Source organism: Podarcis cretensis (assembly GCF_951804945.1).
Source record: "Podarcis cretensis genome assembly, chromosome: 3".
Taxonomy (NCBI): Eukaryota; Metazoa; Chordata; class Lepidosauria; order Squamata; family Lacertidae; genus Podarcis; species Podarcis cretensis.
This window is the reverse complement of record NC_137172.1, coordinates 65,744,809-65,758,419: the sequence shown is the minus strand read 5'-3', so window position 1 is coordinate 65,758,419 and position 13,611 is coordinate 65,744,809. Positions and strand designations below refer to the sequence as shown.

Here is a 13,611-nt window from a genome sequence, read left to right as displayed (position 1 = left end):
CACCCCACACCTTGTGCTGGCTCTGCTCCATGTCATCTTCAAATGTTTTTTCCTGACTGAGATGTGGCCTTGACCCATGATAATGTCTCTTGCTTCTCTGCCTCACTGGGGATATGCATTATGTGCGTGTTGTGTTGTGTGTGTATATATCTATATCTATAGATATAGATATATGTTTTTGTGTAGTTGGACTGCAGTCTCCTCTACAAAAGCAAGAGTCCTATCCATTGCTCTGCCCACTTTCCTTTCTGGCCCCACCCACTTTTTGTTGGCCTATGTCCACCACTGACATGTGGCCCTCAGAAGGCTTTCCTACAAGGAGATTTGATTCATGGGATGCATACCACTTGGTTCCTCAACACTTGGTTACACTTCAGTTCCACGACTTTTCAGCTGAATGTCAGAAATCACCTCACTGAAAACTGTGGGCATTTGCTGTGGCATTGGACCATGTGGAAGTTCTGTCTATGGCTGTTGCTTCATGTTGGGTCATTCACACATGCCACTCATTCCTGGATTGGCACATTCATGAGTCTGGTATAGAAATATGACTAGTTGGATGAGATTTTGAAAATGGCCCCATAACTGGTTGGTTTTTTTAAAAAGTGCTGTATAAAGATAAAAAGGGCATTGAAGAACATCTGAACTGAGTAGGGTTTGCATCTCTGGATCAATGAGTTTGTGGGATTATTATTTTTAATGCCTTATTTATATATTTTCTTTTTTTTTCTTATACCGCTTAAGAAACACCAACACCACCCCTGGAAGTGGCTGAGTGATGGCCTGGCAGTCAAAAGCAACTGCTTCCAAATGCTGTAGTTAAAAGTCCCACAAAATGCAAATAAATTATGCCTCTTGACACATTGATTACTGTTTCCTGTTTAAAGTATGCTCTTCTTACCAAAGGCAGTGACTGTACTTTTCCTCTGACCTACCATGCAGCTTGAACTAAGCATTAAAGGAGACACCAGGCTGCCACTACTTTGCTTGCTGGTCTCTGCTTCTCATCAACTGACTGTTGGCTGGGTGTGTGTTGTGGGGCCGGGGGTTGCAGAGTAAGGCACAGCCCAATGAAATAATGTTAAAGAAAATACCTAAGGAAAGGCACAGAACAGCAGAAATTCGGTGTCTCTGGCCCCATCTTTTTAAACTCTAAGATAAAGTTTGGGGGTTGGTTTTTTTAAAATCATCTGAAAGTATTTCTGTTACAAGTTGAGGAAAGACAATTAACACATTGCCTTACTTGATAAATTTGTTTTTGTTTCTTTATTGTTTCTACACTGACTGACAGAAGTCCTGGGGTTCCCTATGGGAGGTTTCCCCCCAGTCCTACCTGCAGATCTTGAACCAAAGGATGCCAGAAAGGCATACATGATGCAATCTCTGTGAAGCTCTAGTTTGAGTCACACATCTTAACTTGTTGATTAGAGTCAAGAGGGCAAATGCCTTGCATCTTTGATCCAAAAGCTGCTTTGATCTTTGCTGCACTTCTTTACATTGGGCTGACTTCCCCTCCTTCCTCCCCATCCATTATCAAAATGCTGAAGGACCAAGGAATAAACAGACTGGAAAGAAGGGCTAAAGTCCATTTCTATTTTTAGCACGGACATGATTCATTATAAAAATAGGAAAAGAAAGAATCAATGAAAGCTAGGCTAGGAAGTCACAAAACTGTAGGTTAGCCACGACTGTGGGTGTAATACTCTCTCTTTCCCCCCCTTTCCAGGCGGGAAATGCATCTTCTCTTCCTCCCCCTGCTCCAGACTGTCTGCGGCCTGATGTTAGAATCCCTGAAGCTAAGAGCCAAAACTGCTCCAACTACCAGCCAGACCTGAACATCACCCACGGTTTCCTCTACCCTCCCAGTTAGTAGTGCTCTTTATATAGAAAAGATCATAATGTTGTAATCGGCTGGATGTGGCTGGGTGTTTAAAAACATATACACAGCACTGAAACAACCCACTGGGGATAAGCATGGCATTAAAAAGGGAGAGAGGGGGGTATTTCAGTGGTGTTTCTTTTGTGAAAGAATAGCTTTGCTATATTACAGTCACTGCCTTCTGTAGTACCAGACCACAAGGCTCCTCATGACATAGTTAAATATTTTTCTTCAACAGGCTTAGATTTACATTGAATAAAGAGATATGTAAACGTTGCATGGAAAGGAATCTGTTAGAAACCAGGCTCACGGTGATTCATTTGCACATAACGTGGAGACATGGCTTGTTTTAACCATGCTTTGTTCATTGTACAAGGAGGCAAGCAAACAAGCCACAGATTGTTTCTCCAAAGCTTGGTTTGTTTTCCAGTTGCTGCTGCCTTGTGCCTCTGTAGCTTGGTGAGTGTCTGAGGTGAGGTTGCCAAGCAAACCATTTTAAAGCAAGATAGTTGGCTTCTGGCACAACACCAGATAATAGTTAAAACAAGCCATGGTTCATAAGCCAACAACAAAACATGGCATCTCATTGTGCTTTGTTGCCAGAAAACCAATCATGGGAAGGGGCATGGCTGGCTGGCTGAAACCCTGAAGAGAAGAATTTCACACTTTTGCTGCAGGGTCCACATGTATATTTCTGTTACCACTATGTTTGATCCTATGTTTTCATGCAAGAGGGAAGAAAGGGTATTAAATAATAAAATTTAAGAGGTATTTTAATGAATAGATCCACCAGAATCGTAAACAAAATTGTGCTCAGCTTAAAATAATTTTGGTTTAGTTTTCATGATTTGCAAACTATTAATCCCATTTTTTTCCCACAGACTTCAATTCAACTGCAGATGAACAATATGATGCTTTACTTACCAGCAACATTGTTCCCATGTACAAAGAATTCAAAAGTAAGTGCTGATAATGGCCAACACTTTGATAGTGCATTATTTACCTGAGAGTTTATGCTTACGTTCTGGTCTCTTCTGGTCTGTGTGGTCATGAGACAGAGAAGCCATACTGATTCAGCATAACAGTTCCCCTTGTAGCTGATTCTATCTCACTGTACTTTCAATTGCAGGATTATGGGATTACTTGCATAATACGCTGCTTCCAAAATATGCTACGGAGAGAAATGGGCTAAATGTGATCAGTGGGCCTATTTTTGATTATAATAGTGATGGACACTTTGATTCCCTTGACATTATTACACAGTAAGTAAAGAAAAAAGGTAACTGTGGTGGGATAATGAGCTGCTTGTGCGTTAAAGCTTGGTCCCTCAGAGCTCACTCAGTGTAGTGAAGCCCTGCCTCGAGCAGAGCCCTTTGGGGTGGCTCCGTCAGTCGCTGGTAGAATCTGACAGTGGGCGCTTGCGGAAACGTTTCCAACATAAAAGCTGTTTCACAGACATGCGCCTCCTGGATTCTCTGCGTGACAGTTTCCGGCGAGGGGTGGGGGTCCTTAAAGGGTGTCCTGATACCTCCTCACTGTTCTCACTGGAAGTATCCCAGAGCCTCCCCTCCGACTCCCTTTCCTTTGGAGCTCCCGCACTCCCCCTACTGGTTCCCTCTTCTGCTGAAGTGTCTCTCCTATTCTCCTGGAGCCTTCCCACCACCTGTCCTTCCGATGGCAGTTCCCTGACATCCACCTCCCCCCCAGGGCCCCCTTCACCCCCTCCCGCCTCTTCTCTTACTGGCGGCGAGGACGGAAATCCCTGGAAGGAACTCCCCTCATCCTCCGAGGATTCAAACACTTCTAACCACGGCCTTCCGTCTCTTTCCCCATCTTCCTCTCCTTCGTCGGAATCTGTTTCCACCTCCACCCCTGACTCTGGGAACCCTTCAAACTCCCCTTCCTCATCTGTAGTCCCGAAGTGTTCCCTCCTAAATCTTGCCACTGGTTGTGGTTTTCTTGGGAAACGCCGATGAAACGTTTCTATTAAAATCTCGTCTTTGACTTCCACTGCCGGTACCCATGTGTTTTCTGACTCTTCCTCCCCCTCCCATTCTACCAAGTATTCCACCTGATTTCCCTTCCACCTGGAATCAATGATCCCTGCCACATCCATGTTGCGTTCTCTCTCTTCTATGACGGGTGTCCGGGTGACCTCCCTCTCATGTTCCCCCCACTCACGTCCCTCTCTGTACTGCGACAGTAATGACCTGTGAAATACTGGGTGCAATTTCATGTGACTGGGCAATCGGAGTTTGAATGCTACTGGGTTGACCTGCTGTATGACCTCAAAGGGTCCCAACCGTTTGGGTCTCAATTTCTTACACCCTCCCTTGAACGGCAGTCCTTGGGTGGATAGCCACACCCGGTTACCCACCCTTATGGTTTCACCTTCCCTCCTATTTCTGTCTGCTTGCTTCTTATATTCTTCTTTGGCTTTCTCTAAGTTGAGTTGGAGCTGACGGTGGATCGCTTCCATCTCTTCAACAAAATTTTCCGCTGCAGGCACACTCCACCTCCCCCCTCCTTCTCCTGGAAATGCCCGAGGATGACACCCATAATTGGCTAGAAAGGGACTCATCCCTGTGGACACGTTCTCCGCGTTGTTGTAGGCAAATTCTGCCAGAGGCAACCTGTCTACCCAATCAGTTTCTCTGTCCTTTACATAACACCTCAGATATTGTTGCAAAACCCCGTTTGCCCTTTCTGCTTGCCCATTTGTTTCTGGGTGCCTGGCGGTGGAAAAACTTACCTCCACATGCAACATGCTCATTAGTTTCCTCCAGAACCTGGAAGTAAATTGTTTTCCTCTGTCGCTCAAAACCCTCAAGGGGGCGCCATGCAACCTAAAAATGTGCTTCACAAACAACCTTGCGGTTTCTTCCGCTGTCACTGCATGTGAACAAGCTATAAAGTGGCACATCTTAGTTAGTAGATCTACTACCACCATGACCGCGGTTTTCCCTTTGGATCTCGGTAGATCGGTCATGAAGTCTATGGATACCATCTCCCATGGCCTTTCTGGGGTGGGTAAGGGTTCTAATAACCCTGCTGGCGCCAACCTCTCTCCCTTTGCTCTTTGGCACCTGTCGCATCCCCTGACATACTCCCGCACGTCTTCCCTCACCTTGGGCCACCAAAACTCCCTGGTAACCAACCACATGGTCTTGTGCTGCCCGAAGTGCCCCGCCGTGGGGCTGTCATGCAACTGTTTGAGCACCCGCCCTCTTAGTTCCCCATCTGGTATGTAGAGTGCCCCTTTGTAATATAGTTTTCCGTTCTTTTCCTCAAAACCCCCTGCGTTCTCACCTGTCTCCCTGAGTTCCCTAAGTTTTTCTTGGGCATATTCATCGTTCTCAATACCCTCTACCAGTTCTCTTTGCCCCACCAATGCCGCCCCACAAACCCAGTGGTCCTCCGAGATGATATGTCTTTCTTCCGCCCCTCCTTCCCCCTCCAAGTACTCAGGTTTTCTGGAGAGAGCGTCCGCCCTGACATTCTCAGCCCCTGGCACGTAGCGAATTTCAAAATTGAACTTGGAGAACTCTTGCGCCCATCTTACTTGTCTCTGGTTCAATACTCGGGCTGTCCTCCAGTATTCTAGATTTTTGTGGTCTGTCCGCACTTGAACCTTGTGTTGCGCCCCAATCAACAGGTGTCTCCATCTCTTGAATGCTTCGTGGACGGCGAGTAATTCTCTGTCGTACACTGTATAATTCCTCTCGGATTTGTTCAATTTCCTCGAGAAGAAGGCACACGGTCTCCATTCTGACGTATTCGGTCCTGGCTGCAGGAGCACAGCGCCCACCGCTCTGTCAGACGCGTCGGTTTCCACCCTCATCGGCTGCTGCAGATCCACGTGTAAGAGTTGTTCTTCCGAAGCAAACGCCCTCTTTAAACTTTCGAAAGCTCGCTGCGCTTCTTCCGTCCAGACAAATTTCTTCTTACTGCTGAGACAATCCGTGATGGGGGCTGTTAAGTGTGCGAAGTTCTTGATGAACTTCCGATAGAAGTTTCCGAACCCCAAAAACCTCTGCACATCTTTCTTAGTTTTCGGTGGCCTCCATTCCAGCACCGCTTGCACCTTGCTAGGATCCATGGCCAGCCCCTTGTCCGACAACCGGTACCCTAGGAATTCCACCTCCCTGGTGTGAAACTGACACTTCTCCAGTTTCACCCACAGCTGGTTTTCTTGCAGTTTCCTGAGTACCTCTCGTACATCTCGCACATGCTGCTCTTCATCCTCTGAGTACACCAGTACATCATCCAAGAACGCAGCGCAGTTCTTGTAAAGCAATGGTCCTAGTACGTGATTCATGAATGATTGAAATACTGCCGATCCCGCCTGGAGGCCGAAAGGCATAACGCAGTACTCAAATGCCCCCCAAGGGGGTGAACATAGTGGTTTTCCACTCATCTCCCTTTCTCATACGTATCAGGTTATACGCCCCCCTCAGGTCCAGCTTGGTAAAAATCTTCCCTTTTCTCACCCGGGTCAGAATGTCATCAATTCTGGGCATAGGGAAAGTCACGGGTTCGGACACTGCGTTTAGGGCCCGGAAGTCCACAATTAATCTTGGTTTGTCTGAATTTTTTTTTGTCCACAAAGAAAACTGGGCTACCCCCCACCGCTCGTGACTCTCTGATGAACCCACGCTTGAGGTTTTTGTCAATAAACTCCCTTAGCTCCTGCATCTCCCTGTCAGACATTGCATACACCTTGCCCACTGGCAATTGTGCTCCTGGGAGTAAGTTGATTTGGCAGTCAAAGGGTCTGTGCGGGGGTAGTTTATCTGCTTCCCTTTCGCTGAAGACGTCGGCAAAATCCGCATATTGTCGTGGTACCCTACCTTGATCCGTTGCTTCTATCTTTGCTAACGTGGCCTGAGTGCCTACTTGGCCCCCTTTTTCCGTGCAGTGTCCCATACAATGTGCTGACCCAAAGGAAACCACTCTCTGATGCCATCCCACAAGCGGATCATGCAGCGCTAGCCAGCTCATCCCCAAAATGATGGGCGCTCCTCCCAAAGTGGCTATATTAAACGCTATCAGTTCCGTGTGTCTTGCCACCCTCATTGTCATGGGGACAGTCTGCTGGCTTACTTCTCCCCCCAACAGCGCCCTCCCATCAATCGTGGTCACCTGCAGGGGATTTTTTAAAGGGATGGTCTGTATCTGATGTGCGGCTGCAAACTCCTTACTCATAAAGTTGCAGGAGCTGCCTGAGTCTAATAGCGCCTTCACCTTTAGTGGGTGTCCGTTTGCCAGCTCCAGCTGGTCTTGGGGGTTCTGGCGTGGGCACATTTACTGTTCCTTGGCCTGGCTGCTGTGCCCCGACGGTGGCAGCCAGGCGTTGGCTTTTACTTGCCCCTTAGCTCCTTCTCCCCCCTCCCCAACAGCTCCCGCCATTCCTTGCCATTCCTTTCTTTGCGGACAAACTCTGGCAAAGTGACCTGGCTGTTGGCAGAGAAAACATTTCTTGGCGCCTTTTCCCTCCTTCTTCCGCCCTTCACTGGGGTTTGAAATTGCGCGCGCTGTTCCGATTTCCATCGGCTCTGCTGGCAGAGAAGGCTGCTCTGGAATCTCTGGAATGCGGAAATCCCTCCAACGCTCCCCTTTCCCTTCCCGCTTCTCCAAGGCTCTGGCCTCCTGGCGTGATCCTATGGCCAGCGCTGATTTAGTCAGATGGTCCATAGACTCCGCCCTGGGCCCCCGGGAAAGTTCGTCTTTCACTGCCGAAGATGGTCCTTCTTCGAACAGCATTTGTATCGGTTCCGCTGACAAATCCCAACCTAATTTATGGATCAACATGGTGAACTCAGTCCAGTACTCACGGACAGATCGGTTCCCTTGTTTACACGCCATTAACTGCCTGCGCGCCACTCCCTGCTCAATCTCGCTGGAAAACATCAGATCCATGGCGCGAAAAAACTTCCTTGTGTCCCTTAGAGCTTCATTATTGGCTGCCATTAGTGGCCTCACCCAATCTTTGGCCCCGCCTTCGAGATGCCCAATCACATAAGCAACCCTCGAATCCTCATCAGGAAAATCATCAAACTGCAGATTGAGGGCATATTGCATCTCTGTCCTGAAGGCTTGATAATTCCTGGGATCACCCCCAAACTTCTGCACCAGTCCAGGCACTTTCCTCGAGAGCTGGGCGGCTTTCCCCTTTTCTGCATCATGAGCCCTCCTCTCCTCAAGCCTCGCCGTTTGCAGAGCTAACTGTACCTCCAACATCCTGTACCTTTCTTCCAGGCTAGGACCGGCTGCAGCTGCTCCCCCATCTCCGGCTCCGGCTGGGTTGCTCATGATGCCTCTCTTTGCACAAGCTGCTTTCAGGGACTGTCAGATTGCTGTGGTGGGATAATGAGCTGCTTGTGCGTTAAAGCTTGGTCCCTCAGAGCTCACTCAGTGTAGTGAAGCCCTGCCTCGAGCGGAGCCCTTTGGGGTGGCTCCGTCAGTCGCTGGTAGAATCTGACAGTGGGCGCTTGCGGAAACGTTTCCAACATAAAAGCTGTTTCACAGACATGCGCCTCCTGGATTCTCTGCGTGACAGTTTCCGGCGAGGGGTGGGGGTCCTTAAAGGGTGTCCTGATACCTCCTCACTGTTCTCACTGGAAGTATCCCAGAGCCTCCCCTCCGACTCCCTTTCCTTTGGAGCTCCCGCACTCCCCCTACTGGTTCCCTCTTCTGCTGAAGTGTCTCTCCTATTCTCCTGGAGCCTTCCCACCACCTGTCCTTCCGATGGCAGTTCCCTGACAGTAACCAATTTAAATGTTAGCATGTGGCACGAGTTTCATTTTTATTTATTCATTTAAATCACTTATATCCCACTGTTCTGTCAAGCATCACAGAGTGGCTTACAAACAATAGCCAGTCTGCCATCTGCTCAGGGTTTCCCAAACTTGGGTCTCCAGCTGTTTTTGGACTACAACTCTCATCATCCCTACCTAGCAGAACCAGTGGTCAGGGATGATGGGAACTGTAGTCCATAAACAGCTGGAAACCTAAGTCTGGGAAACCCCATACTAGATTTTAAGCGAGTTACAGCAGGTTCTCAGTCACAAGTCAGCCAAGACATCAAGTTATACCATGTAGAATGACTGGCTGTATGTGGGCCAGCTGATACCAACATCTGGCTTGAAAAGAATAGACAGGTGTTTTGGCAAGGCAGCTGCGGCAATGCCTCTCCAAAGGGGTATAGGAGAATGTGATGCTAATGTCCAATACAAAGATGAAGGTCTACCAGGCTTGTATGTTGAGCACACTGTTTTATGGAAGTGAGTTGTGGGCACTGCCAGGACCGACACCTCAATGCCTTCCACATGTGCTGCATTTGGAGGATTTGGGGCATCACATTCCCACCATGTTCACATTCTTGTCTCAGCGACATCTACACTGGCTTAGTCATGTCCACAGAATGGAAGATGGCAGGATCCCTGAGGACGTGCTGTATGGGGAGCTGGCTTCAGGCACCAGGCCCATTGGCAGACCAGTTCTGCATTACAAAGATGTCTGCAAACATGACATGAAGGCTGGCAACATTCACCTCACCATGTGAGAATCCCTTGCAGATGACTGCAGTGCCTGGAGACAGACAATCAGGTTGTACATCCATAGCAGTGACCAGAGGAGGGATGTCCGCTGGAAGGAGCACAGAGAGAAGAAACACCATGGTACTGGATGCCTTTAATCTGGCCCTGTTGCAACAAAACATGTCTCTCCTGTATTGGTCTCTACAGCCACAGCAGGCACTGTAACTCTCCAGCAGTTTGACTTCACCTCCAAAGACACACTCCTCCATTGTCTCTCGAGACAAATGGATGCCAACGATCCAATGTGGGCTGGCTGATACCAGCATCTGGCTTGAATAGAATAGAATAGAATAATTCCAGCCTCACTCCCTGGATCTTTCCTCTGGGAACAACACCTGCATTGCTGACCACAATTTACCTACAAATCAGGGGGGCCAACCTGAATGAAATATTGTGGGGGCCCAGCCAAGCCCCACCCCACATATTTGATCACATGACGCAGTGCACACACTATTTGAAAGGGAATGCCCATCAACTTTGTGGGGGCCTGGCCCCCTCAAATATTTTATTGTGGGGGCTGAAGTCCCCATGGCCCCTAGGAGTTAGCTCCTATGCTGCAAATTATTATTATTAATAATAATAATAATAATAATAATAATAATAATAATAATAATAATTTATACCCCACCCATCTGGCCGGGCCTCCCCAGCCACTCTGGGCAGCTTCCAATTAAATATTAAAATACAGTAATGCATCAAACATTAAAAGCTTCCCTAAACAGGTCTGCCTTCAGATGTCTTCTGGAGTATGGAGTTCTGCTGATCTGTTTGATATGCTCTCTAATGGACCCAGAATAATTTCTTGCCGGCTGCCAGTTTTGTAAAGAATATTTGCAAGTTCTGGGCAGTTTGGCTATGCAAATAGGTTTATGGTCCGTGTTTTACTGGATTTGCTGTTTTCTAGGCTAGACTTGATGCCACATTTTTCAAATATGGTTTGGACAGAGGGAAAGAATTTCTGCCACAATGTAGGTGGATGGATGAGATGACAGACTAGAGCTTCCTTCCAGTCAAAGGGCTTTAATATCCTGTCAGCCACACTGTGCTGTTTAAAAGCTTTTATAAACAGATCAAAATCTGTACAAAGTTAGTCATGGCAAGATAACCCTACCCACTTTTTGAAGAGAGAGCTCATACAGGAATTACCCTGTGCATTCAGGGACTGCATTTGCATGAATATCTGCGGCACTGCTTCAGTTTCAGCTAATGGAATCTTCTTTGTATGATTGATAAGAAAACTAATTCCAGGGGCATCAGAATTTCACTCTCACAGTTCCTTTTCAATTATTGTTTCTTGTTAAATGTTAATACAGTTTCAACTAAAAAAATTGAAAATCAGTGAAATGCAATGAAAAGGCAGAAGTTTATTCTTTCAGCCTTTTGACCCCAGATACAACCATGCACATCAAATGAATTATCCCATCTAAAAAACTGCTAAAATTGTATGCCTTTGTTGGTTAAAATTTTGGACAGAATATCAATCCACATTGATTCACAATTGCAGTCCCTTACCCACTTGCCTCAAGTAAACCCAACTGAATTAAATGGGAGTTACTTCTGAGTAAATATGTACAGGATTGTGCTGTAAGTTACTGAAACTGAAAATTGCTGGTTAGGTATATGCAGTATCTCTTTTGCAACAGACAGTGTAATCCTACCTAACGAGTGCTGATTTCCTTCTGCTTCCAGTTATGGAGCTATTCTCCATAATATTTCCACACGGTAGGTAGTTGTAATTTTATTGAATGAAATGGTGTGAATATAATTTTACAAAAAGGATAGATTTTGGTAAACAGCCTTTAATTGATCTCCTTTCACAGGCATGTAGGCAATTCACAGATTCCCATCCCAACCCATTACTTTGTTGTACTGACTAGCTGTGAGGACCAAGCCAACACCCCACTGAATTGCTCAGGCTCACTGAGTGTCCTGCCCTTCATCCTTCCTCATCGGCCCGACAACTCTGAGAGCTGTGGTGTAAGTATAACATCATTCACTTCACATGCCCCTGCTCTTCGTATTGGAGATGCGGTTTCTACAAATGCGGCCATCTGAGAAGTCTTTAGTGTCCAGTAAAAATCCAACACAAGGCCTAGCCTAAGAGATCATTCCAATTGACTCTCAACTTACTGTTATTCAGACCACTTGTGACATAGTGGATAAGAGACTAAGGACTTATCTACACCTCCATTTTCCCACCGCTTTTCCCCAGGGAAAGCCGATCTTTAGTGCTGAATTGGTACAAACAGCACTTGGGTTTTAAGTGGATTGCTATTTGTTCTAATTTATCACTAAAGAGCAGATTTCCCAGGGGAAAACACATCTGGAGGGCTACAATTCCCCAATTCCTGTGTTAGTATATATGCATGAAAGTCAGAAATGCAGTTTTGAATAAGCAGGAATTAGATTTTTAAATGGTTGCTGAAGAAGAGTTCTGCCAGTTGTGAACAGATGTAATTTATCTGAAGTGCATTGCCATCTCTTGCTTGGTTTATCCTATTTCTTGACTGTGGGCATCCTGGGACATGCTGTCAAATTCTGCTCTCCAGTGAAATTGACACAGCTGGCAAAAAAGCGTTATCAGTTATGCCTCCCCATCACAATGCCCTAGTGCTGGTTTATAAAGTAATACTTTCCTTTTGAAAAAGCACCAAGGCGGCATTGATGGAATTGGACAAGGCTTTTTTGCATCATTTAGTCACAGGACAACGTAAGCCACATATAACTGGGCGTGCTTTGTAAGCGACTTCTCCTCCTCTAGCTGGAGTGGCTGTGGTGGCATTTAAAATGAGAAAAGCATAACAGCTGAATGATGGTAATGCACAGTATCCAGAGTGGAGATATGCCACTCAGTGGCTGTTCAAAGCATCTGAAAATGTGTACATGATTTCTGCTCCAAGGGTCAGCACTTGGCATACTGTTAAGCACTAACTAGGTAGTGCCAATAGCTGAAGTAAAAAAAGAGTAGTTTTTGCTTGTAGCATTTGCCTTCGGCCTTCCCCTCCCTCTTCCCAAATATGGCATAAAGGACTTGCTGTGTTTGTTCATTCTGATAAGTCATAGCTCATTGTACTGTTGTAAGGAAACTGTTAAAAGATAGTGAACAAGTTCCAAGGGCAAAGGAAACATTCAGCAGATTGCCAAGGCCTAGTTACCCCAGTCCACAGTGACAGAAATTTAACTAGGAAAAATAATAAAGTTGTAAGGCATTTGTATGCAGAAATTCCTTGCACTACTGCAACATTGTTTTTTTTGCCTGCTGATGCACAATTGAAGTTCTTGTGTTTGTTTGCTTTGTCAGGATGGGCAGCCGGAATCACTGTGGGTTGAAGAAAGAATTCATACTCATACAGCTCGTGTCCGTGATGTGGAGCTTCTGACGGGTCTGGATTTCTACCCAGAGAGAAATCAACCTCTGCCCGAAATCCTACAACTGAAGACATTTTTGCCAATATTTACAACTCTTTTTTAATGAGTGTGTGTAATTTATTAGGTCTTGTTAAAATGGTTCCTTCCTTGCCAGTTGGAAAAACCCAGAACACAAACCAATGCATGTTTACTTGGAAGCAGGGATGCGAGGAGATGACAATTTCATTTCTTATTTTTTCCCAATCTTAAATTGGGTTCTCCACATTTTGCAACAATTTGCTATTTTTCATTAAAAAAAAAACTCATGAAAATTCATCACATTTTCGTTCAAACATTTTTATAAACAGTTTTGACTCATGTACACATTTTGCAAACAATTTCCCCTAATATAATGCATTTTTGTAAACATTGTTTGGTTGGAGAACTACAATGGAAAAATCAGATAAGGGTGAATTGGAACGGATAAGCTGTATTTGGATATTGTTTGACAGATTGGGCTTTAAATAAACAAACATGCAATGTATACTGGATCAAATTTATCCTCAATCCTTTCTCAGAAGTCAGTCACTTGTGTATTCAGTGGGAATGAGTGTGTTTAAGATTTCAGCCTCAATTACAGATCTTCAGGCTATTAGGGTAATAAATGAAGACAGGAAAAATCTCTCCCAGCATTCCTGCAGCTCCATGTTCGTGTTTTCCTGGAATTTCTCCCTCCCTCCCTCTCTCTTTTGATGGTGCAAGGACTTCAGACTACATGAAACTACT

At 45.9% G+C, this 13,611-nt stretch overlaps 1 protein-coding gene across 1 annotated transcript in view; it reads left to right on the top strand.

Moving 5' to 3' along the window:
• Positions 1-13,360, top strand: part of ENPP3 (ectonucleotide pyrophosphatase/phosphodiesterase 3) — a 63,862-nt gene extending 50,502 nt beyond the window's left edge. Inside the window, exons 19-23 of the mRNA XM_079970644.1 lie at positions 1,727-1,865; positions 2,761-2,838; positions 3,009-3,141; positions 11,298-11,454; positions 12,779-13,360. Of these exons, the coding sequence (XP_079826770.1) occupies positions 1,727-1,865; positions 2,761-2,838; positions 3,009-3,141; positions 11,298-11,454; positions 12,779-12,949 (678 nt within the window). The 3' untranslated portion in view covers positions 12,950-13,360. The remainder of the gene's footprint in view (positions 1-1,726; positions 1,866-2,760; positions 2,839-3,008; positions 3,142-11,297; positions 11,455-12,778) is intronic.
• The last annotated feature ends 251 nt before the right edge of the window (positions 13,361-13,611 follow it).